The sequence below is a fragment of the Nesoenas mayeri genome (genome assembly GCF_963082525.1).
Source record: "Nesoenas mayeri genome assembly, chromosome: 16".
Classification (NCBI taxonomy): domain Eukaryota; kingdom Metazoa; phylum Chordata; class Aves; order Columbiformes; family Columbidae; genus Nesoenas; species Nesoenas mayeri.
In genome coordinates, this window is record NC_137562.1 from 4,093,329 (window position 1) to 4,120,895 (window position 27,567).

General features: G+C 46.0%; 1 protein-coding gene across 1 annotated transcript in view; it reads right to left on the reverse strand.

Annotated features, from left to right (window-relative positions):
- NFATC2 (nuclear factor of activated T cells 2) overlaps nt 1–25,554 on the reverse strand; it is a gene marked incomplete at its 3' end in the record, with an annotated part of 80,205 nt that extends 54,651 nt beyond the window's left edge. The window contains exons 1-3 of the mRNA XM_080354605.1: nt 24,905–25,554; nt 15,563–16,589; nt 14,506–14,674 (exon numbers count right to left, since the gene is read on the reverse strand). Coding sequence (XP_080210731.1) covers nt 14,506–14,674; nt 15,563–16,589; nt 24,905–25,043 — 1,335 coding nt within the window. The 5' untranslated portion in view covers nt 25,044–25,554. The remainder of the gene's footprint in view (nt 1–14,505; nt 14,675–15,562; nt 16,590–24,904) is intronic.
- Nucleotides 25,555–27,567: the final 2,013 nt, after the last annotated feature.

Consider the following 27,567-nt stretch of genomic DNA (forward strand, 5'->3'; position numbering starts at 1 on the left):
TGAAGCTGCAAAGCAGAGCTGACTCCCCACACCTGCAGCCCATCAGCAGGAGGCACAGCAAGGACAGAAGGAACTCTCCCACTTGCATTCCTGCAGGTATACATGGTGCTCCCTTATGCACCTTCTCCAGACCTTACCAAGGCTAATGGAAAATGCCCGTTGATGGAGAGGCTTTGAATCAGGCCCTGTGTGACATCCAGTTTGCAAATGCTAGGTTCTGTCCAGCCTAATATTCAGTGAAATGACTTTTCCTCAGTTCAGCTTGTGATTCCTACTTCAGCTCCAGTTAAATAATAAGGTTCCCCCCCGCCGCCCCGCCACAAGAAGTACCTAGCAAATGTGTCTGTGATTTTGAGAACTGAAATGCTAAACTACATATAAATATTTCAGAAATTAATGATCCCTGCCACATGCCCTTCTTTGGCCCTGGCATGTGCAGTCTCACCCAGCTCACATCCATTTCAAACCCAGCTGGAAGAATTGTCCTTCCAGCTCCTCACTTTGTTCAAGTCACCCCAAGATTCACATCTCTCCAGCTTGCCCCGTGTCCGTCACACCAGACATAAGCTGCCTGCCCTCATCTTCAAAGCTCTGCTCTTCTCTTTGCCCTCTCACCTCTCATTTTCTACTCAGTTATCAACATCTATTCCCAAATCCAGCCCCAAACACCAGCCTCAGCTTCTTAAACACTCCCTACATTGCATTTTCTGCCCATCAGCCTCTTCCTCCAGGGAGAATGTTCCCTTTTAATATCTACATCTCCACTCTAAAAGTCTGCCTGTCTGCAGAATTGTTTAATAGTCTTTTGAAGGAAATACGTTCTTGTTCCCCTGAAATCACTGCTGTGGATTTGCGTTGATTCACTGCTCTTTGAAACTCATCCTTCCCTTAGTTGCTGGTTCACCTTCAGCCATTCCTCTTGCTTTGCATCAAAATAATACCTGTATAGGTAGAGATGGCATTTTTGGTCTCTGACTGTACAGTACCTAGCACAAGGAGGCCTTAATTGACCTTAGAGACTGGGGCCTCTAGGGTTCAAGGATATAAACAGGCTCTTATAAACAGTATTTGCTGGAAGAGAGGGAAGAAAGCCAGAATGCCTCCATAGGCCAGGAGATGAGGACATTTCTCCTTCATTATTAACATTCAAAATTACAAATCAAACCATTCTAAATTTCTCACATAACCAAAAAATGAAAAACAGACATTTATCTACCGCATAGCCAGTGATCTAGCTGAAAGGGAACTTTATGGTCTGAGACAAGCTAAATTTGTTTTCAATTATTTTGTCCACATCCAAAACCTTGATGAAGCCATACAAAGCAAATAGCACTGGAAGATCAGAGAAAAGGAAGATTAAGCTAATGGTATTCATGACCAGACCTTTTTTGTAAATTCTTTTCTCTTCACCAGTCAGCAGGAGGTATCTTTGCACAGAAGGATTAATTCCCCCCTGGAAGGGACCACATGCAGCATCAATGCAATCCTGGCAACCTTCCTCCAGTATGGCAAATGTAAAGCGACACTCACTCTTCTGAGCTATCATTATTCATCTAGCACATATTTGCAAGGCATACAAAGACAGGGTCTATGCCCCAGAGAACTTACAACCCAAGAGCCTGAATTTGCAGCCTCCACTTACATGAATAGCTCCATTGAAGTCACCAGGCCTTAAGCAGGGGTTGTGCAAGAAAGAATTACAGAATGCAGCCCAGCTGCAGCTCAGACACCTACGATAGCTCACTCACACAAGCGCTTTGGGAGATTGTTAAGAGGGAAAATAGGGTACGAGGCTCCAGTTGGCTCTGGGAGCGATGTGGAGGAGGAGCGGACCAGGGGTTGGTATTGGAGAAGCAGCATTGCCAAGAATGCAATAAATACGATGGCAGCCATGGGGAGATTTAGAAATGTATAGAGTGCATAGACTATTAAAGGCAACAGAGGACAAAATGATAGATCTACTGGGAAGAGGCATGAATGTAGGAATCACTCCCTGTTTATCCATGGAGACCCATTAAGCCCAGGTCCTCTGGGAGCTGTACTAAAACTCATCCTAAGTATGGTACTTTCAAAATCCAAGATTTCCTGGCCTTCAATGCAAAGCCATTGTGTGACCAAGGGAAGAGGGAGAAGAGTAGTTTTTAAGTACTGAGCATGTTTATTGTCATGCCTGACAGAGTAATTCTTTGTGGATCCAGCTAAGAGGACGAGAGGATCCTTCAGACTGGAACAGTTATTACAGTGACGGCAAAGCAGCTTTTGCTCTGCCCAGCGTCTGGGCAGAACAAAATCCCAGAGTTATAGGTGGGAGACTGGAATGGCGGAAAACAGATAATAAATTACAAAAGATAATTTGCCCCCAGTGAGCACAGTCAGTAGCAGCTGTAACAGAACTGGCTATGTACACAGTTTTTAATACAGGCCACCTTTAAAAGTAATTTTAAGTGGTGTTTGCTCATGTATAGAATGAGTTCCCAAGGCAAAACTATTCATGGTCTTCTAATAACATGTATGGCTGTGAGTGTGTCTCTGTATAGATTTATACATACTCAAAGAAGAGAGGATTTGATTGCCCGTTCATATGGCAAAGTTTGTATCATTTGCTGGACAAAAAGCTATAAAACACATAGTAAAAGGCTTTCTGGTCCTCCATAGGACCAGATTTTAAATCAATTGTTTGATCAGTGGAAGAAAGCAACATAATTATTTGGTAATTTATGGCATTATGGCAAAGCTTTGGGATGACATCACTGTAAAATCAAAATAGCATTATAAAATACAAAGAGAAAAATGTATGCAAAAGAGTCAACTATCCCTGTTCAAAAAGTGTGTATCCTTATATCGAGTTAATTGATTACTTTTTAAAGGATAATATAGGTCATCATTTACCGTAAGCATTTCCATCTAACTTTCACTAGCTAAGAACCTATCAGGATGACTTATGAGCAGGAAATCAAGATGGACAGCCCACAGAAACGCTCCAGGAACTTTAAAATCGGAGTTTTACACCCAGCTCTGCCACCAGTTTACTAAATAGCTTTGGTCATGCCATACAACCTCTCTGTTTATTTGTACCAGGGGAACAGTGATGCTGACCCTTCTTTGCAGGGACAGAAATGAGTTAATATTTTGTGCTGCATTTTTATATAGGAACACTCATTGTGAGCTAGAATGAAAGAACACATTAACGCTGTTTCAGATATATGTTTCTCTTCAAAATTGAACTAGGAGAGACTGTTACTCTCAATAAACACTCACTTCCACTATGCTAGGCAGCTGCTTTAGTATTTAACCATAACTCTGATCTTTTCCTTGGCGGTACAAAGGAGGAGTAAAAGCGACCCTTAAAGAACCCTACAGAGAAGTGAAGACTTAAAACATTTTTAAAAATAATCACTTAGAAATTCATTTTCTCCTCCCCCAGCAACAACGAAGCCGCTCAAAGTCTCTGCTTTTCAGTCCCGACACGTGCCCACGGCAGGGAAGGGGACAGCAGCTCGCCCGCAGCAACGCCCGCAGCGGGAGGCAGGACCAGCCCCGCGCCAACGTGCTCCCTCGCGCCTTTTCACTCTTCTTTCCACAAAGAAAACAAAGTCATCTGGATTTCAGTTTCAAAAGAGTGAGAGCTGAGAAAGATTTATGAACACAGAACTCCGGGAGGAAACATTTTTGTGTATTATAAGGTGACCTATTCACAATAAAACTCCCCCAAACTGTATACAGATCGAGCTGGAAAAAACCCAACACCTTTGAGTCACATTTGCCACAAGGGGAAGGAGAAGCCAGACATGATGTGTACCTTTCCATACTCTATTTTGGGATTTTAAGATCCTATTTCTTTCAGTTGAAGGATTTTTCTTAAACTTTGCTTTTGCATAGCTCTTATAATATTAACATAGCCAGACATAGGCTGGTCTGTGACCTGAGGAAATGCAAAGCACTTTGGCAGATAAACAAATAACATCATTCAGAAAACAAGGAGACTTTTCTTGTTTGGTTTGCTGCTATGATTAGGTTTCTAAACAAAATGGAAATGTGTGGCATGATTAAAATCATCGCCTTGCCTCTGCATAAATAAAATTCATTCATTCTACACTCCATCTGAGAATCAATACCAGTTGAATTTGAGTATTTAAGTGCCATTTTCAGGAAGGCACATGTGCAATTCTGCATGCAAAAAATGAGCAGATGTACCTTTAGCTACTGCGTATCGGCAGCCCAGTTACCTGCCTGAGCACAAATCCTGCGATGGTCCTGGCAACCACAGCCATCGAGACCACACATTAGGCATATGAAACAACAAATTCTTTTCCTGCACTATTTCAAATTTCACATCGTCTCACAAAGCGAGATCCCAGCTCCAAATACACAAGCAGGGGTTGCCAACCCCATTCTGCAAATGGCACAAACGTGCAGTAACACTGCTCGCTGGCTGCAGCACAGTTTCCACAGGTATTGCAAGGTTCTGCCTTTTAATAGAGGGGTTTTGGACACAAATTTTCTTGGGGGTTTCTAGTTTGAGTGTTGCATATCTGAAAGGCTGCATATAAACAGTGATGGGGTTTGCAAGACAAAAGCAGGAGCACCTGCAAATCTTACGGGCACCTCTGAGGAGATGTCGATTGCCTTAAAGAGTAGAAGGGAGTCATTTGTTTCCCATTCATCCCAACAGAGCTTTGCTTGTCAGGAATTTAGTTCTTTCTCCCCTGGAAGCTAAAAAGCTGCATCTTTAAGGCTGATTGCACACACCATCTTGTCTAGACAATGCAAGCTATTGCCAGAGAAAAGTATAAAATTGGGGAAAGAATTCTCTAGTCTTGGTTATTTTATTTGCTCAAAAGCAAGCAGCTCTCTTGCTTGTTTCAGCTCACTGTAACATGAGGATTAGCCCATTAACCACTGTATATTACTTGCTATCTCCCTGTGGAAGTCACGGGGTGTGCATGTGTGTGGTCAGCTTGGAGAACAGCGCCGGGGTGATCCCGACCGACCAGCCATGGCCGGTAGTGAAAAGTGAGAAAACAGAGCTCGACTAGCGACATTTAATTAGACACAAATACAAAGCCGCGTGAGAAATCGCTTCCTCCTACCGCTTCCCTTTTCCTGCTGTACACCGGGAGATAAGCAACCCCTGGAAGCCTCACCAGCAGCGGCTGCAGCACCGGCTGCCCCGGGACGCAGCCCCGGCTTGCCCAGCTCCTCCAGAAACAGCGAGAGGCTGCAGAGCTAAAGTGTCTCTCAAAGCTTTGGACACCACAGACTGTTGCCCTGCTCAGGCTCTGTCTCAGCCCTGGGGCTGGTTTCCATGCCAGCAAGTATTTTCGGACACTCTGCAGCAGACAAGAGGAAGATGTGCTTGGCGGAATGGTCCCTGCTTGGCACAGCGTTTCTGTCGTGCCTGTTCAGTTCCCAAGATGCAGAGTAGCTTCCACCAGGAAGGATTTGATCATTAATTCTTATCATTAATGTCCTTTGACCATAACAATTTCAAGGTTTTTGGGGGAGAGGGTCTTTACTCAACAATACTCCTACCAGGATGGAAAAATTCACCGTATTGTCTCAGGGAGAGCGGCATATCAATCGCTTTCAGTAATTAAGACAAAGACTTCATCCGGACACGGTATCATGCAGCGGCTTGCCTGCCTGCTTCACTTACAGCTCACATTGAGCAATAAAGTTGAATCTTGTCACATGTTTTTGTTCAATTTAATGTACTTGGGACATAGCGAAAGAACACAAACCAGAAGGAAATCTCTGCCTTGGTTCTTTTTGTTCCTTACTGAAGCAGTCTACAAAGGCCTCTGAAGATAATCCTTTGAACATCTGATTCTGCTAAATTATGAATTTTTATTAGACTCAATTTTAAATGTTTCTTATTTTGGTGATAATTTTGTCAAAATTCCAAGAAATGAAACTCATTCGCTCTGCTGCTTCTTGCAGCAAATTACAACCAGACTCCCAGTGTCTAACTGGGATTTCTGCTTCCACAGAGGGTTAAAATACAGGTCTGGGCAAGAGACAGCAGATCTTGGGAGAAAGCAGCTGGGGGGACATGTTCTTGACTGTCCTGACACTGACTTGACTTTGCAATGTAAGCACTTTGTTTCCTCTTTGTGCCTCAGTTTCCCCACCCCTATGATGAGCTGATCCTGTTTTTAAGATGCTTTGACCATCTCGCCAAAAGTTTAAAAGAAGAGTCAATGCATCTGACCACTGCACGTGTACAGATACAAGGATTTGGAGATCAGATTTACATAGCTGGGTGAAAGTACTTTTTCCTACTAAGAAAACCAGCTGTGTAATTAAAGAGCTTCATGACAAAAGATTTAAACTTCCCACAGCACGACAAAACTCTCTCTGCAACAAGGAGATCAGAGGCTGCAAACCTGCTGGTTTTGACAGAATCGCACCAGGGGGATTTCTCAGCACAAGGCTCTGACACCAGCCAGTGAAGTCGTTCCCTTGCTGGCTGTTGGACGCATTGTGGGAACCAGCCACCAGATCGGAGGGTGGCAAGCGGAGCTGGCTTCTTATCACCTAACCCTGCAGCTTTCCCTGCCACTGTCAGTTTGTCCTTCCCAGACAGGCAAGGCAGTGATGCCTCAGGTGCAGCACCAAGAGCAATTGCATTGTGCAACCAAGATGCAGCACAAAGCTCAAAAGCAACCATGCTGATAAGGAGCAACATGGGACAGTGGGAGCAGCAAGAACATCTTGGCATGACTCAGTTCAGCCTGAGAGGAATGATTTGATTGCATTGAACCAAATCCCCAGAGCTGAGCCCTCTGCCAGACCTCCTGCGAGGTGAGTTTGGGATCCAGGAACCTTTGCTCAGGTACTGGCCAGATTTTTGGAAAGGATCTTGGCCAAAAACCATTTCTGGGGAGAAAACAAACAAACAAACAAAATATAAAACAAAACATAACAAAACAACCAACTAAACAACACACCAAGCCCCAAGAACATCTCTTCTCAATATCTTTCTCATGTTGAAACTCACAGCACAAGGCATGGGCAACGAGAGAATAACTCAGGTTTCCTGGAAGCATCGGGGTTCCAACAGTTGTTTCAGAATGAAACAGAGACCCTAGAAAATTCTGCCTGAGCAGCAGCAGGCAGGAGGAGCCCACTCGCTTCCCCTGAACAGCCATTACCCAGCCAGCACAGCGCTCTCCCGGACATGGGAGACCCAGGTGCGAGTCCTCACTTGGCACAAGGCTCTTCCAATTCAAGAGACATTGGTCTTGAGAGAGGAAGGGAGGAACCGGAGGCTTAGCTGGACAGTGAAGCTCGTGAACAGAGTGCTCAGATGCAAGTTTACAGGACACAATCCACTCTGCGTGAACTTGTGCGGAGACTCGAGCGCGCCCTGGACGGGATGAGTTATGTCAGTTACTGCTGCGCTGGAACTGTTCACATTCATGGCAAAGAGCCATAAATTTGAATTCTGTTTTACAGTGCACTGACTCCCCTATGCACAGCCCTGCAAGGAGATCATACATGGAAGAGTAGCTAAAATTTTGCATTTTCCCTAATCCAGCCATCTTCCTAACCCAAGGAACAACCCAGGCTGCATCCATCACCCTCACACTGGCTGACATACTCTTCTTCCCCTCCTCTCTGCCAAAATTACTTTCCACCAAAAGCAATGTATTTTGAGTTGGGCTCAGAAGTTTCAGTGAGAGCTTTTCAGCCACCTCTGACTCAAAGCAGGTTGGCACATGGGAAAATCCCCCAGCTCCCTCGATGTACATCATTCACTGACCACCTGCCCCACACCTCTGCACCCCAACTGTACCAGGAAGCGATCCTGTCTGTCTTTCTCTTAGGGATGAGCTGCACTCACTCAGCCATAACATCTGGGTGACAGCGTCCCTTTCACACTAGAGGATGCAGACCCAGTTTAAAGACTACAAGCAACAGAGGATGCAACTTATCTCTAGTTAAGTTCTCCCATTAGCTAAGCATCCTCACTGTTCTCCAGCAGCTCTCTTCTTGCATTAGTGTTAGGGAAAGTGTACAGATCAGTTCTACCTCTAATCTTGTTTTGTTAGATATCATATTTTATATTGTCTGTTATTCAGTCCAGTCCTGCATCTAAACAAACAAAGAAAATTTAGGCTCGTCCTTCTTTTCCTACACTACTTTTGATTTATCTAGCAATTTCACTTCCTCAGTGACTCCACAAAGATGAGTAGATCTCCAGGTACAGCCACGCTACCACTAGCAGCACAGTACGAGGGGTACTGACTGGCCTACCTTTACATTTGAGAGGATATTCATTTTGAAGAGAATTTCCCAGATGTAACTCAAATCTGCATTTCCAGCACCGCACATCTATCCCTGCATGGGGAGCAAGTAAATATACCTGTGACCCAACAGCTCAAAGCTCAAGAGGCACCTGCAATCATCACAGTTGTGCAAACAAGCCCGGTAGCCCTGCAGGTAAATCAGGCATGAAATGTGCAGCCAATCTGTCACAGGCTGTTTGCGACTTGGGGGCAGAAATCCCTGCAAGCACCAAAAGCCATCAAGAGCCTGCGTGAGGCTCCTGCGCACTAGAAATGGGAAGCGAAGGCCACCAGAATGGTACTGAGATGCTGCCCAGCATAACCAGCTCCACCCTGCGAGTCCAACACAGCCTGCCCAGGGAAGTGCAACCACACAGGGCTTCATCCCGACCTCGGGCTGCCCCCTCCCTCAACAGGGGGAGTTGGGAAGATGGGCAGAAAAGGATAAACTCAATGCCTCTGGTGTGCCCTCAACAGCAAATCCTTCTGGGCAGGCTGGTTTGGGTTTCACGAGGAGCTCATCTCCAGCCCAGCCCTCCCTGTGAGAGTGTGAATCACAGTGTCAAGCTGTGATTTGGTTTTGAGTTTCCATCAAAGGTTCTGGTTTCACTAACATGCAAAGGAATTAGTTGAATGTTGGAAGTCACATAGAGTTAAAAGTCAGGGCCCCATAGGAAGCTTAGGCTAGAAAACAATGTCTCCTTTGACTTTGGAACCACAAGAAAACACACACAGCAAAATTCAAATATAAAAGGAAAGTAGAACACACGTTTGTTATTGTAAAGCAGCTCCTGTGTGCTCCATTAACAACTCAACCATTTCAGCTTCTTTTTAATTTAAAAACAAAACAAAACAAAACAAAAAAATTAAAAAAGGAGAAAGAGAAGGCAGTGAAAGTCACCACAATTTTAAAAGTTAAAACTCAGGGGAAAGTTGGGTCTGCTGTGCTGAACAAGAGCCCTTCTCCATACAGTTTTCCTGCATTAAAGAGTAGAAGAGAAGAGGAAACCAGCACACAAAGGCACGTGATGGGTTGGGGATACCCTCTGCACTTCCCTGCCCTCCATTTGTAGACACGGTCTACGTCTGGATGTTGTACTAAGTTAAACAGTTGAGTAACATACTTAAATTTTACCATTAAAATCAAGCTAAGATGTTCTTATGGCAGCAGGATGACGGCTCATAGCAGAATTACCCTCCCTTCTGAAATTAAGCCCATGGGGGCACATCCTTTTCCATGTTCACTGATGCCAGCTGAAGGCAGCAGTCTGTGCCCAGTCTGCCCATTACTGCCAGGCTGGAGGTTACTCCTCCTGAACCTCTGCTAAAGGAACTGTCTACAGCTTTTGATGGCGGGTGTGCCAAGAACAGAGGAGACTTAAGACCTCACTGATGTCCAAGACATCTGCATTGGCAGGGCTTTTGTTAAATAAATCCAACTCCCAGGTGATGTCAGGATAGCGGCAGCAGGCAGGGACTCAAGTCTCCATCCACATGAGATTTCTCCTCCTCCTGCTGCAGAGGCAGATGGGGAAGGAGGAAGCCCTGATGCTCTGACTTGAGGGAACTATTCCCTCCTCTCTCCCAGCCCTGTTACTCAGTTTAACCCCCTGCATTTGACTAAACAAAGACCTTCAAGTGCTCAGTGTCAGGCTGGCCCAACATCCAAAACCAACAGCTGCAGGAAGGTGCAAACGTTCTGGGTGAACAGTGAGATTTCCCCAAACTGGGGACCACTGATGTAGGGGGTGCTCGGGGCAAGGTGCTTCCTTGGAAAACTGGGGTGCAAGAGACCAATGTCTGCAGCTGCTTTCTAACATTGCAGCCTCAGAGTGCACTGAACAGATTTGATTACGTGACGCAAGCAGTGAAAAAAGCTGGTTTGTTGAGGAAGAACTGAGTTAATAATGCAGTGGGAGAGAAAAAGTGAGACATGCAAATGAGTCAATGATTACTTATGGGCTGGTTTTCATTCAGAAGTATTTGAGCCTTTTGTAAGATAAATTAGAGGAGCAACACATCAGGGGAAAGATTTGCTAAGATGGCAATTAAAAACAAACAAATGAAAACAAAAACAACCCCACCACAACAACAAACCACCAGAGTTAAGCACGTTCCTTTGAGAAAATTACTACAAATCACTGTGCTGAAGAGCCATGTAAAAAACAGGTTCCCAAGGATTGTTTACAACAAGCTAGGTCCAAAACACACAGATGTTTGGGGAGAGATCTCAGGGAATCACCTAGTTCATCCCTCCTGTCCCAAGCAACATTTGAATATAACCATGTCCTTCCCAGCAGATGTTTGTCTAAAAGCATGCAAAGATGGGGAGTTCTACCCCCCTGGCAGGGTGTGCCTCTGCAGGGTGAACTTGGGCAGAGTAAGGGGTTTTTTGTCACCTATATCTCAATCACATCCATAAGCTCTTTGTGCAGGAGCAGTCACAGCCTTTCATAGCGCACAGTCTCTTCCAAAGCCTTGGTTGGAGCAGCTGGGTACCAATAGCAGCTGCCCCTTAACATCAGTGAAAAAGAGCTGGAAAGGAGGAAAACAACCCTGCCTACCCCTCCTCTGCAGTCTCAGGGATCAGGTGGACCTGCAAGACAGTACGCCCATGCAAACTTCAGCTTTGCACTTGCTGTGCAGGTTTTGCTCGCTGTTCTCAATGACTTAACATTTAGGGGACACTCATACTGGCACTCAACTTACATCCCTAAAATAGAAGCCCAAGTTTCTCTATAGTTAACAGAAGGCTGTAGTTTCCTCCCAAGAGTGACTCAGAATGCTTGACTGGGAGCCTACGCTTCTCCATGTGACTCTAGAAGGTGTCTGAAGTTAGATGGTGTGAACACGACATAGCACATGTGGCTTCTCTCTTCCTCCCCTGGGCAAACAAAGTAAATGCCCTATTCCGTGCGGCCCACCGAGCCGGAGGTTTGATTAACCAGACTCTTCTCCTGCCACACTTGGAGTGCACAACTGGTGCAGAGTCTCATGCACACACACTCGGGGCTGGACACGTGAAGAAGAGGAAGCAGCATCAGAAAGATAAACCACAAGATAAGGCCTGGAGGATATGAGATCTGCTGGTCTGTAGCTTCAGAGCGCTGAAAAGAAGAAACTTGCATGCAAAATGCAGTTTTCAAAAAAATAAATATTGCATGCCAACACTGTGCTGCAAAAACTAGCCAACATCTCTTCTTCCAGAAGGTTCAGCTGCATAATTAGTCACATGGAAGATTAATTTAATGGGTTTTTTTTTAAGAGAGATACTGTATTTTAGAAAAGGTAATCAAAATAGTGGAAAAGCAGTGTATCAAAAGTGGTTGTAAAATGTATGGGACATGACTGGGACAGTCAGCCGTAGTATAAATCCCACTGTGTTGGTGGGCTTCTTCCACTCTGGGCAAGCTGGGTTTCTCAATATTTAAGCCCAAATGCCTAAGAGACAGCCCTGGATTCAAGAAATCTGCTATGGAGAGGGTCTAGCGCTCCAGAAAAATCCCAAGGGTGGTGTGTTTGTGGCTGCCATTTGAGAAGTGCTATGGGTCTCCAACCTGCAGGAGAACACCAGCCCTGTCACCCCTGGGTCAACACCACCATTCCTGTTCTCGGGCCAAAGACAGATAAAACCTGTTAAAAACAATTTAATGTAATTTCCTTGCAACCGGTTGCCTTTAGCTCATGCAACCTTTCCTCGACACAGCATCTACCTTTTAAAAAATCAATCCTGTTTCATTTTTCCTGTTTCTGTACTGTTTGCACCTGACAAGAACACAGAAGTTAAAATTCACCGAGGGGAAAGAATAAATAAAAAAGAAATCTTGAAGCCAAATAACTTCTTACATGAAAGCTTTGGATTTTACTAGCCATCCTGAGTTTCAGATGTCATAAACCATACAGGTGCAACTATCTCATTGCTCGGCACCCATATGAACCTTGTTATGTTAAACTGAACACAAATCTAACAAACACTTCCAGGTTTGTAATAAACTTCCATAAAGAAACTATCCATGTTTTCCCCATATGCAGGCACAGCTGTGCAAAGGCACATCTGCTTGGGAAACGAATGTGGATCTTTGAATTTATAGTTTAAGATCCTTAAGCTTAATGGCAAATTATGATAAAACTAGGAATATCAGTTCCTGTCTCCAACAGCAAATATAAATCCCTCTTTGATTGATATTGATTACAGGAAGGAAACAAAGCACTTATATTTCTCCATGTCACGAGAAACTCCTTTATTGCAATAAACATCCAGTTGATAGGAATATCTTGGGAAGGTAAATGATACCATATTTGTAAGTAAACTGAGAGATGAGTAAGTGCTGATTGGCCATATAGTTCATACATCCATGTGGCTCCAAACACACCAGAGAGGGCTATGAGTTTGTCAGATTCATAAATGAAAAACACTGCATATATTAAGGTATGTCAAATGTGATTCCTATTTATTATTATGCTGCACCCTTTACTCAAATATCCAGTCTATACATGTAAGTCCAGCTCAACCAAAGTAAACAAAATCATTGATTTAACAATTTATGGCTTGATTTTAAAAGGGGTTGAGCCTGCAGGGGAATATCAAACATATGTTTGAAGTTAAGAACAAATCAACTCAGTTAAATTAGTAGTATTGATCGCATGCTTAAAATTAAGCATAAACTTCAACACTGGCCTGGTTCGTGCTTGCCATAGCAAGCCCTGAGTGTGACAGCAACATCTGTAGGATGCACCCCAAATGTGCCTAGTGAAAGCTGTAGCCAGGGCTGATCTGTACACTTGTCACACATCATTCCCAGCACTATCACACTGACACCTTGCAACCCAGACCAAAAGCTTGGCTTTCCTTCCTGAACGGCACCATCTGAAACGAGGAGGAAATGAGTGAAAAGAACTATGTGGCTCCAATAGGCTTCAGTGCAGCTACTCAACCATTATTTTATACTGTCCTTTGAAAGGCGAAGGAAAAGCCCTTCACTCTCCACAACACAATAAGGGTTCAGCTCGTCCACCTCTCAAGTCAGCAAAGAGCCAAATTTTGTTACGTCCACCACTGTCAGCTTGGATTTCATTCACTGATTTCAGCAGGGTGACTTCCATTCTCACAAGCATAGCCAAGATCAGAAACCTGGTGCCTTGGGGCAATAGAAATGATACCTCAAGAGACATACAAAATCTCATTTCTGTAGTGACATCAGCCCAAATCACAAGGGAGCTCCTGCCCAAGCTCATTCACCCTTTCTCTACAGCACTGCAAAGCTGATACACATCCTCTTTGTGTTTACAGCTTCATAGAGGCCAAACTTTTTCTTGAAATCATCCCAACTGCTATGCAATGATCTTGCCCTGCTGTCTCCTTATCACACAGCTACTACCACTAGGACAGGCTTCCCCTCGGTGGTGTACATCCAGGGCAAAAGAAGGCAGCATTACCACAGATGACAAGCAGCACTGCATGCAAGGTGGGACACAGCGTCAGCAAGTTACATATAAACCAGGCATTACATTGAAATGGATGTACTGAGTGCTTGAATTACACATGGGTGAAAACTCTCTGACCTAAATTTATATGGGTTTAGCATTAGAAATTCTACTACGTAACCAGAGGACAGGATAAAACAAAACAAAACACTAAAATTCTAAAATTGCGAAGAAAAAGCAAATGCATGAAAGACATTTCTAGCCAAAGACAGCTATTAATTCTGGGGAAAAATCCACACCTTCCTAATCCAACTCCCATCAAAGTTAATGAAGGTTGCTTTGCAGATCTAACACAATCTGCTGGTTACTTTACACCTGAGTTTGGTAGGTCACTGAGCTACACTGAGTTTAAAAGTCAGGCTTGATGTTTGTACATTCTGAACCTCATAAAAAGTCCTAGTTTACAAAGAAGAGTCTGTTGTTAAAATAAAATGGGCTCAGCTGGAACTCAGGACAGCTGGGCATCTTATAATGGAGCTGGGTCACAGCAGGTTTAACATATTGCCCAGGTGGCAAATGTTCTGCCCAAGTTTCTGAGCTTTCACAAGCCAATCCAAACCAACCTTCCAAATGTCTAGGACTTTCCAGACTTCAGACACTTCACACACATCTATGAGCACACAGCCAGGTTCACATGGTTCTCCTCTTTCAGGTTCAGGCCCCAGCACAATTTTCAGAAATGAGTTCACCCCCAACTTTTCTTGTACAGAGTTGTTCTCCAGCCCCTTACCTGGACAACGGGGTGGCCTCCGGTCGGTGCCTTGACAGCCCCTCGGCTCCCCTCGGTCTCGTAGTGCGCCCGGTGGTGGGGCTTGGGCTGCACCTCGATCCGCAGCTCGTAGGAGCCCGACTGGCTGGAGAGCGGCCACTCGAGCGGTGGGAGCGACTGGACGGGCAAACTGGGCAGAGAGAGACCACACCAGCTGAAACTCTTTAGCGTGTTATTTCTCCAAGCCCTGATCTGTTCTTCCTCCAAGTGCCCCACCGGGGCTGCTCTTGCTGAAACATTTAGGCATCTGCTATTAATTTCAGTGAGAATATGCTGTCCGGCTCACATTTGATTACAAGCTGTACTGAACTTCAGGGTGAACACAATTTCTGTGGGCCCATCTTCTTGCAGAATAGAATAGACTATTTCTATTTCTTAAATAGAAATATCTGTACCAGTTCTATTTTTGCAAAGATCCCCCTTTTAATCTACCTTTTGCTGTGCATCTTAAACTTCGATCACAGAACATAATATTGTGAAATATTAACTCCATTTACCATTACTTACCAGTTGTGTAATTAAATAATACTGATTTCCATATGATTTCCATAAATATTAAAATGCATGCAAATAAAATACTGAATATTCCTACCTGATGGAAATTTGTAAGTGAGATATTCCCTGAATTTAGAAAAGCAATCAAACCATTTTCTATAAAAGATGTGGGATGGAATGAGAGTGTTTAGACTTTGTCAAAGGCTGTTTGCAATTTGCTTTTTAGACAAACAATTGTCTAAAACAATTTAAATCTAAAACAAACAATTTAGACAAAAATATGGCAAATTGAATTTGTCATATACTGTGCTGTCAATGAGCAACTCTGATGATGTTTCTTCCACACACATATTTTTTTCATTTCTCAGAATCATATTGAATTTGGTTCCCACTCAGTGCTGTCCCTGAGCACCTAGATCTGGTCTGCAGCAGGATCCACCCTAGGAAACACTCCATGCAGGTCATCATGCATGACAGAGGACATCACACCATGAGAAAACACACAAGAAGCAGCATTACATACCTGCAGATGGGTATTGCAGGCACCAGTTGCTTTGTCCAGGATGGAGGTACCAACAAAATTGATTCTGGGGCTGAGTTTCTCCTGTCCTCCTGCTCGCAAGGCCCGTGGAAGTCAACAGTCTGAAAGACGTGGCACGGAATGCCGTTTTTGTGGGAAGGCATTGATGAAGGGTCGGGGCTGGTTTTCCAGATTTTCGTGGGAACACCACAGGAAGGATCCGTAGGAAGGCTGTTCATAGCATCCATGGAAAGAGGAGCGCTGGGCAACTGCGTGTAAGTAACTGCAGAGTTGTCTTCTCTCAAGGGGACACGAGGACAGGGTTGTGGAGAGGGGGTCCTTGACTGTCGTGGAGAAGTGGAAGGCAGCTGAGTACTGTAGAGCTCAGTGCAAGAATACCTCCGTTTTGCACCTGGTGACGAAGACCTTGAGTTGGGACAGGGTGATGGTGACTGTCGTCCCAAGCAGGTTTCCTCCGTGATGCTTGTTCGTGGTGACATTATTGGAGAGGTTCTAGGAGAATAATGAGTATGGATGTTTTGAAACTGTGGACAAAGGTCATCACTAGGACCATTATTTGGTGAAACACATGGTGATGTGCAAGGAGATACATTTGTCTCTGAAATGAAACTTGCAGAGGAGCCGCTACTAGCTGGGCTCAAACACAGTGGTTCTCTGTAGCACTCAAAGCCAGGGACAGGCAGAGTAACCCTTGGGCTAGTGGTAGCTGAGTTTGACTGATGTTCTACCAAAAGAACATCTGTGTCTCTGCTGCGGAAGGGACCCCCTGAATGAATCAGTTCATGATATGGAGTAATTTCAATCCTAGGGCTCGGAGCAGAGGCCCCTGCAGCGTTGGCAGGGTGTGTAGGTGTTGTCCCTATGCTATCTGGCTGTCCATATCTGCCCATGGGATCTGCAGAAAGGCTAGAAAAAGGCAGGGGGCATGGCTTGAGGCCACAGTCCAGGACATCATGAGCGTATGTAACTCCAGAGGGTGGGCTGTTGGTTTTATGTGGAGGCGGTTCTTCTGGAAAAAGAAGGGTCTCTTTAAGACTATAATTATTACAGAAGCTGAGCAATCATGGATTAAAAAAAAAAAATGCATATTTATAAAATGGTTGTCATCTGATATTAGGTAAATATTTGTTTAATTCTTTTAAACTGCAATTAATGCTTGTGAAAAGTACCGGATTAAGAGCCAGGGAAGCCCAAGTGCTCAGAGCAGATGCAGCATGGACAGGAGCACTGCAAACACCTCCAAGCGCCCGGCCGGGCTCCCTCTGCCTGAACCCCGAGCTACAGGGACCACCTGGAAGGGTCGGCGACACATCAGCCTCTCTGCCCATTTAAATGCTGTCCTTTCTACTCTTTCTGCCAAATACACCCCTGAGCACCGACTTGGGTGTTGCGATTTTGGTCAGCTTTCGTCAACTAGGAGCTGGACCGAGACCACCACATCACAACACCGCTTCCAAATAGGTCTACATGAAACCAAGAAGTTGAGGAGTAGCTTCTGGTGAAAGGAGAAAAACCTTTCTCACACAGCAAAGTCCAACCAAAAACCAAAGCTTAGCTCAAGCTCTTAAATTAAAAAGTCAGATCTGTGTGATGATTTGTTTGGCTGTGTAGTACGTCAACAAGTTTTGGTGACAGGTTTCACATGAGAGAAGACCAGATGATCAGAAAACACATTCACAAATATTTGTTAGAAAAGAAAGAGGTAGAAAGGATCCAGCCTCATAGTTATAGGCAATCACTTTCCAATTTCAAATCAAGGAACATTTTGCCTAAAGAATGATTATAAAATACACATTTACTGGTAAGTGTTCAGTGCAACCCTCTCTCCTGCTTCAAAAAATCCTCAATTTTCGTAGATTGTCAGCCTTGCAAACGGTCCCCAGGCTGCACAGTACAAGGATGCTTCTGGGCAATATAGAATCCCCACCAGCACGGCTGAGCCCAGTTCTGGTCTGGTCCCAGCAGCACCCGCAAGAGCAGAGTCAGCCCAAGTATCCCCGAGACAGAAGCCTCGATCTACAGCAGCTCCTGCAGCTTCCCCAGCCTGGGAGCTGAGTAATATTTGTCATTAAACAAAAGCATGCAAAATCTTATCAGGATTTTTATATGTTTTTAAAGTTCTCAATGTATCCAGCAGGAAATATCTGAAACATTTCCACAACTGGAGATTAATTCACGCTATCTGCACACTTTGGGCACAGATCAGTACGTGTCATACGCAAAGAGGGTTTCATTTAAATATTTAAATAACCATTCCAGCATTTTCTCCAACTCCTACATTACAGGAGGTGGTATTTTCCATAAGCAAATAATATTGCATGTAAAGCCAGGTAAGAGCTGACTGCGCTTTCTGCAAAAGTAGAAAAAGATTGTAGTGAAACTTTTGCCTTTGGAGAGGTTGTGACTTAATTTCTGGATTGCTATTCTTTTTCAGTTTTAAACAATTCTTAGTGTGACAGCAACATCATCCACTGATTTTTGACTGCTAGTTTCTGTGCACAATGTTTTGCCCAACCTGGAGAAAACTCCACAAAAATAAAACATGTAGCAGGAACTGCTGAGCCTTCATGTTAAAGCAGGAAACCCCAACCAGCCAACCAAAGAAACCAGCACACAGAAAATCTATGTGATGGGATGGGAGATGACTGGGACAGTCTAGCTTGCAGCTTTCTTAAGGTTCCCTCTGGCTTTTAATCCCAGCACACAACTGTTTCAGGGATGGGAAAACAGCAACGAGTAACTGAGTTTTGAGCCAAATGTATTTTTAGCATTGTTGATCTCAGAGCTTCGGCATTCACAGGATTAGTGCGTCATTCATATCACTGACACATCAAGCCTAGATATTGACGCTACAATTCACTTTGACTAAAACACATCATTCCTTCAGGCCCAACAGAGCAACACACCCCTCTGCAGTCACATGAAACATCGCTCTGCTTTCAGAAGGATCACTCCCATTTGAACCGACGCAAGGGAACAGAATCAGCACCAAACAGAGCGAGGCTTGACGCAGGATTCGTACAGCGACCAGCAATTGCAGAAAAGCTCCCCAGGTTGAACAGCTTCACATCAAGCAACAGGTGACCGCTTCAGTTCCCCATTCAACACGCCTACAGTAAAAGCTGCTCTCACCATACACGTTCAACCACGTTATCCACGCCAGGTACACAAACAGGTAAAGAATTAAAACTCCTCACAACACACATTGAGCAGCAAAGCTAATGTGTGTACATTTGTGTTGAGGAGTATGGAAAAAGCAAACATATATTTGCATGTGCATATATAACTTTTAAAGTCTTCTAAATAACAAAGACACACCACTACCCACACTTTCTGCCCGTTAAAACTGGGCTTTAGATAACTTTAATATTCTTTGCTTCTCCCCGAAATATTCTGTTTAAATGAGCACTTGGTATTCACCCTCCGAGAGGATCCGTGTTCCAGATATTCAGAACAATGTTTACGCACAACAACACGATGCTACATGCCCTTGCCTTCCCACAGCACTTGTGCAGAGCGCTCCTCCGCAGCGCTCTCCGGGCTCTGCAAACCGGGATTGCTCACCCAGCCAGCGAGGCCGGCGCCTTTTGCCAAGCAGACAACACCCACAGCCTTCCGTGGAGCAAAAATATTTAGCTTCCCCCCACATGGCAAATTATCAATACAGCAGGCAGCAGCACTGGAATGTGGGCAAGACTGCAGACAAGAAAACCTCGGCTGCTTTGCAGAGCGCCCGGGGAGCCGCGCCGGGCGGAGATGCCCGGAGTCTGAGGCTGCCGGCCCTGACTCATCGGCACGGCTTCGTCAGGAGCGGCTTGGGGGCTCTGGGGAGACCTGACCAAGTCCCAGCCCTGCATGTCTTTGGAGGTACAATGAAATCACTGTCCCAAGTTCTATTGCCCACATGGCTGTGATGTCACGGTCTGTCACCATGGAAATGCTGGTGATGTTACGACTCAAGGTTCTGACCTCACCAGGGGAGGGAAAAGGGGTGGTTGGGTGAAGCAGCGAGTGCTGCTCTCTGGGAGTAAATGGCTCTTCCATTGAAATCAGGAGAAATTCCGCCTTTTGTTTCAGTAGGATGGGACTGGCTACTCCACTCCCAGACAACTTGGCTAAGGCAGGCTGGGGTTTGGAATTTGCTCAAGGAAGGGGCAGACCCAAGCCAGCATCCCAGCTTCCCCATGTGAGCACCACCAGAGCTGGATTTTGTAAATAACACTGAGCTCCTGCCTCTGAGGGGGAGGACAGGTTATTCCCTGGCAGCTCTCTCTCTGCATTTGTAGACACCAGAGGGAACAGGGAGCAGCCCAGGACACGGGAATGGCTCCAGGCGATGGCCCCAGCAATAGCCATGCTCCTGCCTGAGCTGCAATGGTGAGCTTGGTTACGGTGGCAGGAGCCGAGGACAGCAAACCCCATGCTGCTGGTCCTCTGCCACACTGCAGGTGGCAAGGAGCAGCCCAGCCACCCACCCACCAGCTTGGCTCCCCAAAGTGGTGAGAGGCCATTGCACCCCCTTACAAGAAAATAATTATGTAACAGATTGGCCTAGCAAAGGTGGTTTTCAAGAACTGAAGCAGCTTTGAAACCTTTGTGCAGATGCCCCAAAGGTGCAACGCTGTGCCACCTTCAGGGGTTCACCTGTTTCTGCACATCCTATCATATCCCAGGACACAGACCAAAATACTCCTGTAGAGGACTGTCCTCTCCACTGCTTTTCTGATGGACACAAGCTGTGTAACAGCTTCAGCACAGCTCCTCTGACACCCCTTTGCACCGGCAGTCACAGCACTTCCCCACATCCATTCAGGCATTTCCCAGCCTGAGGTTTCGCTGGTGAATCATCCTCTGATTCAGTACCAGGAGATCCTTCTTGTTTGACAGGGGTTAAAAGAAAGTGAGCTTCACACCCAGACCACACAGGCACCTCCTCATGTTCTCAGCTTTACTGTCAGCAAACAGCCTACTCACTCTCCTGCATCACCCAAATCCCACAGCCAGGGAAGTCCTACCTCCAAACCCCCTAGGATCCCACCCAAACCACCTCCAAGCTGCCAGCTCTTATTGTCCCCTTTATTCCATAGTCTTTACCCACTTACTAGTTCACAAGACCTTCTCTCCTCTTCCCACAATACGGGATGGAAGCAAGGCTCTGTGTGCTACCATGCTGTAGATAAACAGCAAACGTGTGGAACACTGCAGGCAGCTCCACCTGGGCAGCATCCCCAGGTGGGTTCCATCAGGCCTGCCCTGAGTGCTGATAAGCATGGCAATTAAAACACAGGTGAAAAAGATCAAGGGATTTAAGTTTCAAAGGACTTAACCCTTGATTTTAAAAACTTTTTTCCACACACCTCTGAAAGGCAAAAAGGAAAACCCAGACCAGGTCCTGCTGTGCTCCAGAGGTTTCCCAAGCCGCAGGGACACACACCAGTGCGTGTGCACACGTGGCCGTGCAAGGGCTCACCCTCCGCTGTTCTTTAAACAAGGCACTGACTTCAAAGCTGTTCAGTCAGCCAAACGTGACCTTGCCAATTAGCATGAAATTAGAGAATAACACATCACCCCAGAAACTGCATTCCATGATGGGTTTATACAAACCATCATCTAAGAAAAGCTAAAGATAGTCGCGTGTGGGACACAGCAGCCAAGGGAGCGCAGAGAGAGAAGTTCGGTTTTGACCTCACATCCGTTTGCTGCAGCGCAGCTCCTGGGATTAAATGGAGTTCCTTCTTTGTATGAGAGTCCTTTTTTTTTTTTTAGTTAATTTGCTTATTGTAATTTGAAGGGGCCAGTCCAGAGCTTTTTTGCATTTTTCAAAAGCCGAGCTGTCTGTTATTTACAGCGGCTTCTTGGAAGCTCAAAGTGAAAGTCGGTTTCCTGAGTGAGATCTGGTATTCTCTGCTACACCGGCATATTTGTTTCCTCGCTGCAGCACTGCCGCTGAACACTGCCTCCTGTGTTACTGAGCCAGCCACCAGCACCGAGCTGCAAGCTTGTGGTTTCGGGGTTTTTTGTTTTGTTGGGGTTTTTTGTTTGTTTGCTTTTGTGTTCCGTTGGGTTTTTTTTGTTGTGTTTGGTTTGTTTTTTTTCCTTTTAATAGTTTTGTATTGGGGAGAAAAAGATGGAAAAAGGCAAATTATACACGGCTTGACACCTACAAGACGTGGCAATGTCCCTGGGAGCCTGTCAAGCATTTAGAGGAATATTAATATTTATAAATGCTCCCTGCTTCCTCTCTGCTACACATACATAGACCCTGTAGATCCATCTCACCAGATGCAATGCAAGAGTCTGCTGAGCTACAGCAACGGCTTGAACCTACGAGAAACTACTCCTTCCAATATCCATTCTCACTTGTTGCCTTAGGGCAGGATTTTATCTGGAGCCTTATTTAAAGATGGATTTTGTTTGGATTTTAAGTTTCAAAACACACCTCAGAGGCATCAGTCCACAGAGGGGTTAACCTCAAATACCAAAAATCATGCGGAAGCTTTACCTATCAGTGGATCATCGCACAGAACAAAAGTACATTAAGTGAGTTGCTGAAGCAGAGCACTTGTCTGGCTTTTCAGTATTTTGTCTCTCATAGTGGCCAACAACAGATATTATGGAATAATACACAAAGCAGCTATCCAAATTTACTCATCTGGGAGTCCTGTTTGTAGGAGCTAGTTCAAATGCTCATTGACTTTCTGTCATTCTTCTCCACTGAGAAGCAAGGATATTCAGCACTTTCAAAGTCTGAAATAAGCTAAAACTTGGAATACCATGAGCAATACCTCCTCATGTGTCTCTCAAGGGAATGCATCCAACACGCTTATTTAAAAGGAGACAGAAAACATCTTCAATGCCCAAGTGAAATCACAACTTCAACCTAACAGCCCAGGATACACACTTTCACAAACTTCCAAAAACCTGTTGGGTTCAGACTGCTGAAGGCAGGTGTTTCTGGTGTACAAATTATGCGAAGATGATAGCTAATTGAAGGCACATGGAAAACGGCACTTTGTATAGCACTCCTGCTTTTGGAAATGGTTGGCCTAGAGAGGAATACCTAATATTAATAATATTGACCGGGGAATTGTTATTTACCCTTTTTTCCCCTGTTGCTTTTATAGCAGTCCATGTTCCTGTTGCCTCAGGCACACATGAGCACTACTGAATGCCAGCCGCCAGCAGTAAGGATATTTCTGTCATTTCCATAGAAACAAGTTGTGATATAGATCCTACTTTTAAAACACAGGCTTGGGTGGATACTGTCACATCCCAACCTTTTAAAAAATTGCTTATCAGAAATAGACTTTAATCCAAATCCATTCCTAGAGTCCAAAATTTACATTTGTTCCCTTAAAAAAAAAATCACTTCAGCATGTTTACAGAGGTTTGTTGTTATAGGACTTGTGGTGAGCGGTGGGTGGAGCCGGCCAGAGGAAACCAGAGCGTCTTTCAAACAGGCTCCGAATGGAGGAACCAGACCGAAGTGCTGGGATCCGCACACACTCCCATGGTTTTGGTTCCATTTTGAATCCTTCACTGCAAAGGCCTTGTCTTCCCAACTACAGCTCAGACAAGGCCAGAATCACACATGAACAAGGAGCATCACTTACCCCTGGCATGTGGGTAAAGCCCTTTCTCAAAATCTGAACATTTTCTGTTCTCGTGTAAACACACTTTAATCTTTTGCACGTTAAAGGTCACAGATGTATACTGGATTGCTTACAGACTCTAGCTGGTGCCTTTTCAAAGCAAGGGAGAATGTTCTCCAGATTACAATGCTAGTATATACGGTTGTGATTTTTTTTCTTTATGCTAATGATTTCCATCTTGGGAACAAACAAAATTACTACTAATTATGGTTTCCAGTCATTCAAACGTGGAGAAAGCAGGCTCAAGAAGGAAGTTACTTCTACTACAAGCATACTCTGCTCTGCATCTATGCGGTTTGAAGATGAAACTTTCTAACCCCCACCTACGTATCATTATATTCTGTGGAACTTCCACTTAAGGCTTCACAGCAGTACTCTCTACTTGTTACAGCATCTGAAGCTTTCACTGAGATTTAATGTATTTTAATTCAAATCACTGACCTCTCCCCATCGTGGATTTATTTTAGCATGGTTTGATCACCATTAAACCTTGAAAGAAAATTCAGCTTTGTGCATTTGATGACATTAACCATCCTCACTCAGCTTTGATGCTGGGGCACATCTGTATGTTTAAACAGGTAAACAAAGAAAAAAACTCAGTAACAACTCTCCATTTTGCTAATGACACCATGATTCAGGCCTAACAGGTCTCCTTCTCCAGCATTGTCCCCTAGGAACACATCATCTCTCTTCAAATGCCCTAGAGAAATGCCACCTGTCAACTCTGCAGAATCAAAACACCTGTATCTTAGAAACAATATCCCAGCAATTATTTCCTCTGGGTCCTGTCTCTTTTGGCTTTCTCTGGTTTACACAAATCTGTATTTTATGGGATAGGAAGTATCCATTCCTAGTATCATCAACTGATTGAACTATAATTTAGAAAGTTGGGGAACACTTGTCATAATGCTTTTAGTATAGCAGACTTGCATAAACTCAGGAAAGTAAGAGAACAGACTGCCTCGGTTTTGTTTTGTTTTGGTTTTTACTCTAACTTAAGCTTATGGTGTTTGGACTCAACTGGAAACTGAATCTCCCCGGCTCCTTACTATCCCAGCAAGGTCATCCATGGTCACTCATCACAGGTAATAACTCCACGAGGCTCCTAGACCCAGTGCTCAAGCTGCGTTTTTGAGCTTCCAGAACACCCCCTACCATCATGACAATGGTCACAAGGTGACCAACGCAGGATGAGCTCCTCAGCTTCATCTTTCACAGCTGTGCTCTGATACCCAGGTACATAACTTCATAAATAATAAAAAGGTCCCACAGCCACTTTTAGATACTTCATCACCAGATGGGCGACCAGGCCATTTGCCGCCAGTGACAGTGACCATTCGCAAGCACCTGCTGGCTAAAACAACACCGCAAAACTCAAAAAACCCGTCTCTGAGCACAGTCCGTCAAGCAGCACATCGCTCGGCATCCATCGCCTCGCCGGGCCCGGGCAGCCCGACCGGGGCACACGCCCGACCGCAGAGCCAGCCAGGAGCCCGGCGGGGCTGGCCGGGGCAGGGTAGGGGCCCGGCAGCACCCCGAGTCCCCACCGGCCTCCGAGGGGCAGCCAGAGGCCGCCCGGACCGGCCCCCGGAGCCGCTCGGTCCGGTAGAGGCGGCCCCGCCGCCCCGTCGGGGCGCGGCACCGGCTTTTCTTGCGGCGGCTCCTCACCAACCTTCGATCGGCTTCAAGTAGTCGTAGTCGAAGAGGATGGAGAAGTCAAACTCCTCCTGTGGGCTGCCCGGCCGGGCCGGGCCGGGGCCATGCCCGGGGTCCCCCTCCTGCGAGTCGGGCTCCGGAGCCGGGGCGCTCATCGCGGCCAGAGCCCGCCTGGCAGCGGCGGGGCGGGACTGGCGGTTCGCCCGGGACTGGCCGGCTGCCGAGAGGAGCCTGAAGTGCGATAACCGCCGAGAAACTCCTAGGTATCCTTCCAAGTGCAAGTGGAGAGGAGTTAAGAGACGAAAAAAAAAGGGAGGGAAAAAAAGGAAGAAAACAAGCAAAAAGATCTTCCGGGGGTCGCTGAGGCGGGCGCGGCTGCCCCCGGACGGCGGGGAATGCGGGAGGCGAAGCCCCGGCGGCGACACACGAGGGGACCGGCCGGACGAGAGGTGGCAGCTTCCTGCTCCGAGCAGCCACCTGCCGCCGGGGCCGCCCCCGGGGAGGAGGAGCCCGGCCCGGGCCGCACCGGCCCCGGCGGAGAGGAGCGTTCTGCCGGCGGGGGATGCCTGCGGGGGTCCTGGTGGGAGAGTGGAGGAGAGAGGCCTGAGGAGGAGGGGGAGAGGAAAGGGAAAAGCAGGTCTGAGAGGGAAGCGATGGCCTTGCACAGGGATGGGAGCCTCCGGAAACCCCATTCAGCCCTCATTCCGTGAGCCGTCTCAGCCCTCTTACTCTAGGTTGAGCATGTCTTGCTGTCCTGCATACAGCCTCTTCCTTCCCAGAGATCAAGCCGCTTTCTATTCAGGTTTCCATGGTCTCCAGCAGCTCCAGGCAGCCCATGTGCTGTCCATGCCTTCTCTGGGCTTCACGTGTCCCCTACCACATGCTCCTGCCTCTCATCAGAGCCTGCTGCTTTCTGGATGTGTTTCCCACAATCACAGGCCAACCTCTCTGAACTGGAGCACCTTTAGAAACATCGAGTCCATCAAGCACAAGGCCTCTGTTCTCCCCCTGCCTTGCTCACAAACAGCGTTTCACAGAATGGGCTCTCGACGCGTTCCCTGCTGACCACATGGCCAGCGCTGCCAGCTTCCCCAGGTACCCTCGGCCACCTTCGCCACATTGAGTCTATTCATCAACATCTTCCCTAGGCCCTTCACAGGGTGCTGGTTGCTGCCTCCCAACAGCCTTCTACGCCTCCAACAGTTGCTACAACAACAACGACTACACTTGTGGGTGACTGGAGATCCTAAATCCCTGTGTTTAGAGCATCTGTGGTCAGACGACTGTTCCCTTGCTTACCTGTTTGTGTGGTCCCCTTTATTAGTGTATGGGTGGCTGTCACTGGGTCTGTGAGTTTGAAAGATGCTTTTAGTCTGTAGACAAGGAAGGGAGGCAAAGACAGAGGGACCAAGATCATTTTAAAAGTATTTGGGTGTTTACTTCAACTTGTTTTTATTTGCTAAGCCTGTTAGCATGACAGTATTAACTACATTACAAACCTGACCCTGAATTACTTGTCTAAGGTCACAGAAAGTCTGTTTCATAGCACACATGAACCAGGAGCTCTATGTTTAGGCTTATACCCTCATGTTTATCATTAATATGGCCAGCCAAATAATGACAAATCACCTTCTTACCACACTCTTTTGCTCCATCCTTTGCCAGTCCAGAGTGCAAGAACTCGGACTTTTCCCGTGCTTTGAACTGACTTTCTACATTGAGGTTCTGAAGAACCCCAGCAGTACCAGTAGCTTTGTACCAGCTACTGGGAGGCGTTGGAGGCACCTATTGGTGAGAAAAAACACTGCACAGCGCTTTGGGGTCTGGAAGGGGAGTAAGGACAACAGGTAAATTCTGTCTATGCATTTCCTGCTGGAGTGCAATTTAAATGGGGAGGGAAAAGCCATTATTCCATATTCACAGCCTCTAGGTTAATGAGTGATTTCACTGCAATCACTGCCATACTTTAACTCAGCAGAGCCTAAAAGGACAACACTTTTTCTCATTAATGCATAATATACATAACACAATATCTTCCCTGGGCCAAACTATTTGAACTTTCTCCTGCACGTGCTGCCAAAACAACCGGGAGTAGCACTTTTCTGGGTTTCCACCTGGTCAGCACACAGCCCTGTGTGCATCTGCACACGCGTGTGTAAGCAGCGTGAGAAGGTCCTGGGCTGTGTACATCTCCTCGTGTGCAACACCGTGCTGCCTCCTGACGCTACATGGCTCCTTGCTCAGGGCAGGGACCACTGAAGCCTGTTTTGACGAGGATCCAGTGGTTGCCCTGTGGTTGAATCACAGAATCATAGAATCATTTCAGTTGGAAGAGACCCTCAAGACCATTGAGTCCAACCAATTATCTAAGTCTAGCGCTAAACCATGTTCCTAGCAACCTCATCTAACCGCCTTTTAAACCCCTCCAGGGATGGTGACTCCAGCACTGCCCTGGGCAGCCTGTTCCAATGCCCCACAGCCCTTTCTGTGAAGAATTTTTTCCTAATATCCAACCTGAACCTTCCCTGGTGCAACTTGAGGCCATTTCCTCTTGTCTTATCACTTGCTGCTTGGGAGAAGAGACCAACACCCTCCATGCTGCAACCTCCTTTCAGGCAGTCGAGCTGGATACCACAGTTAAGGTCTACCTCCTCACCTGCAGAGAGTCTTAATACTACA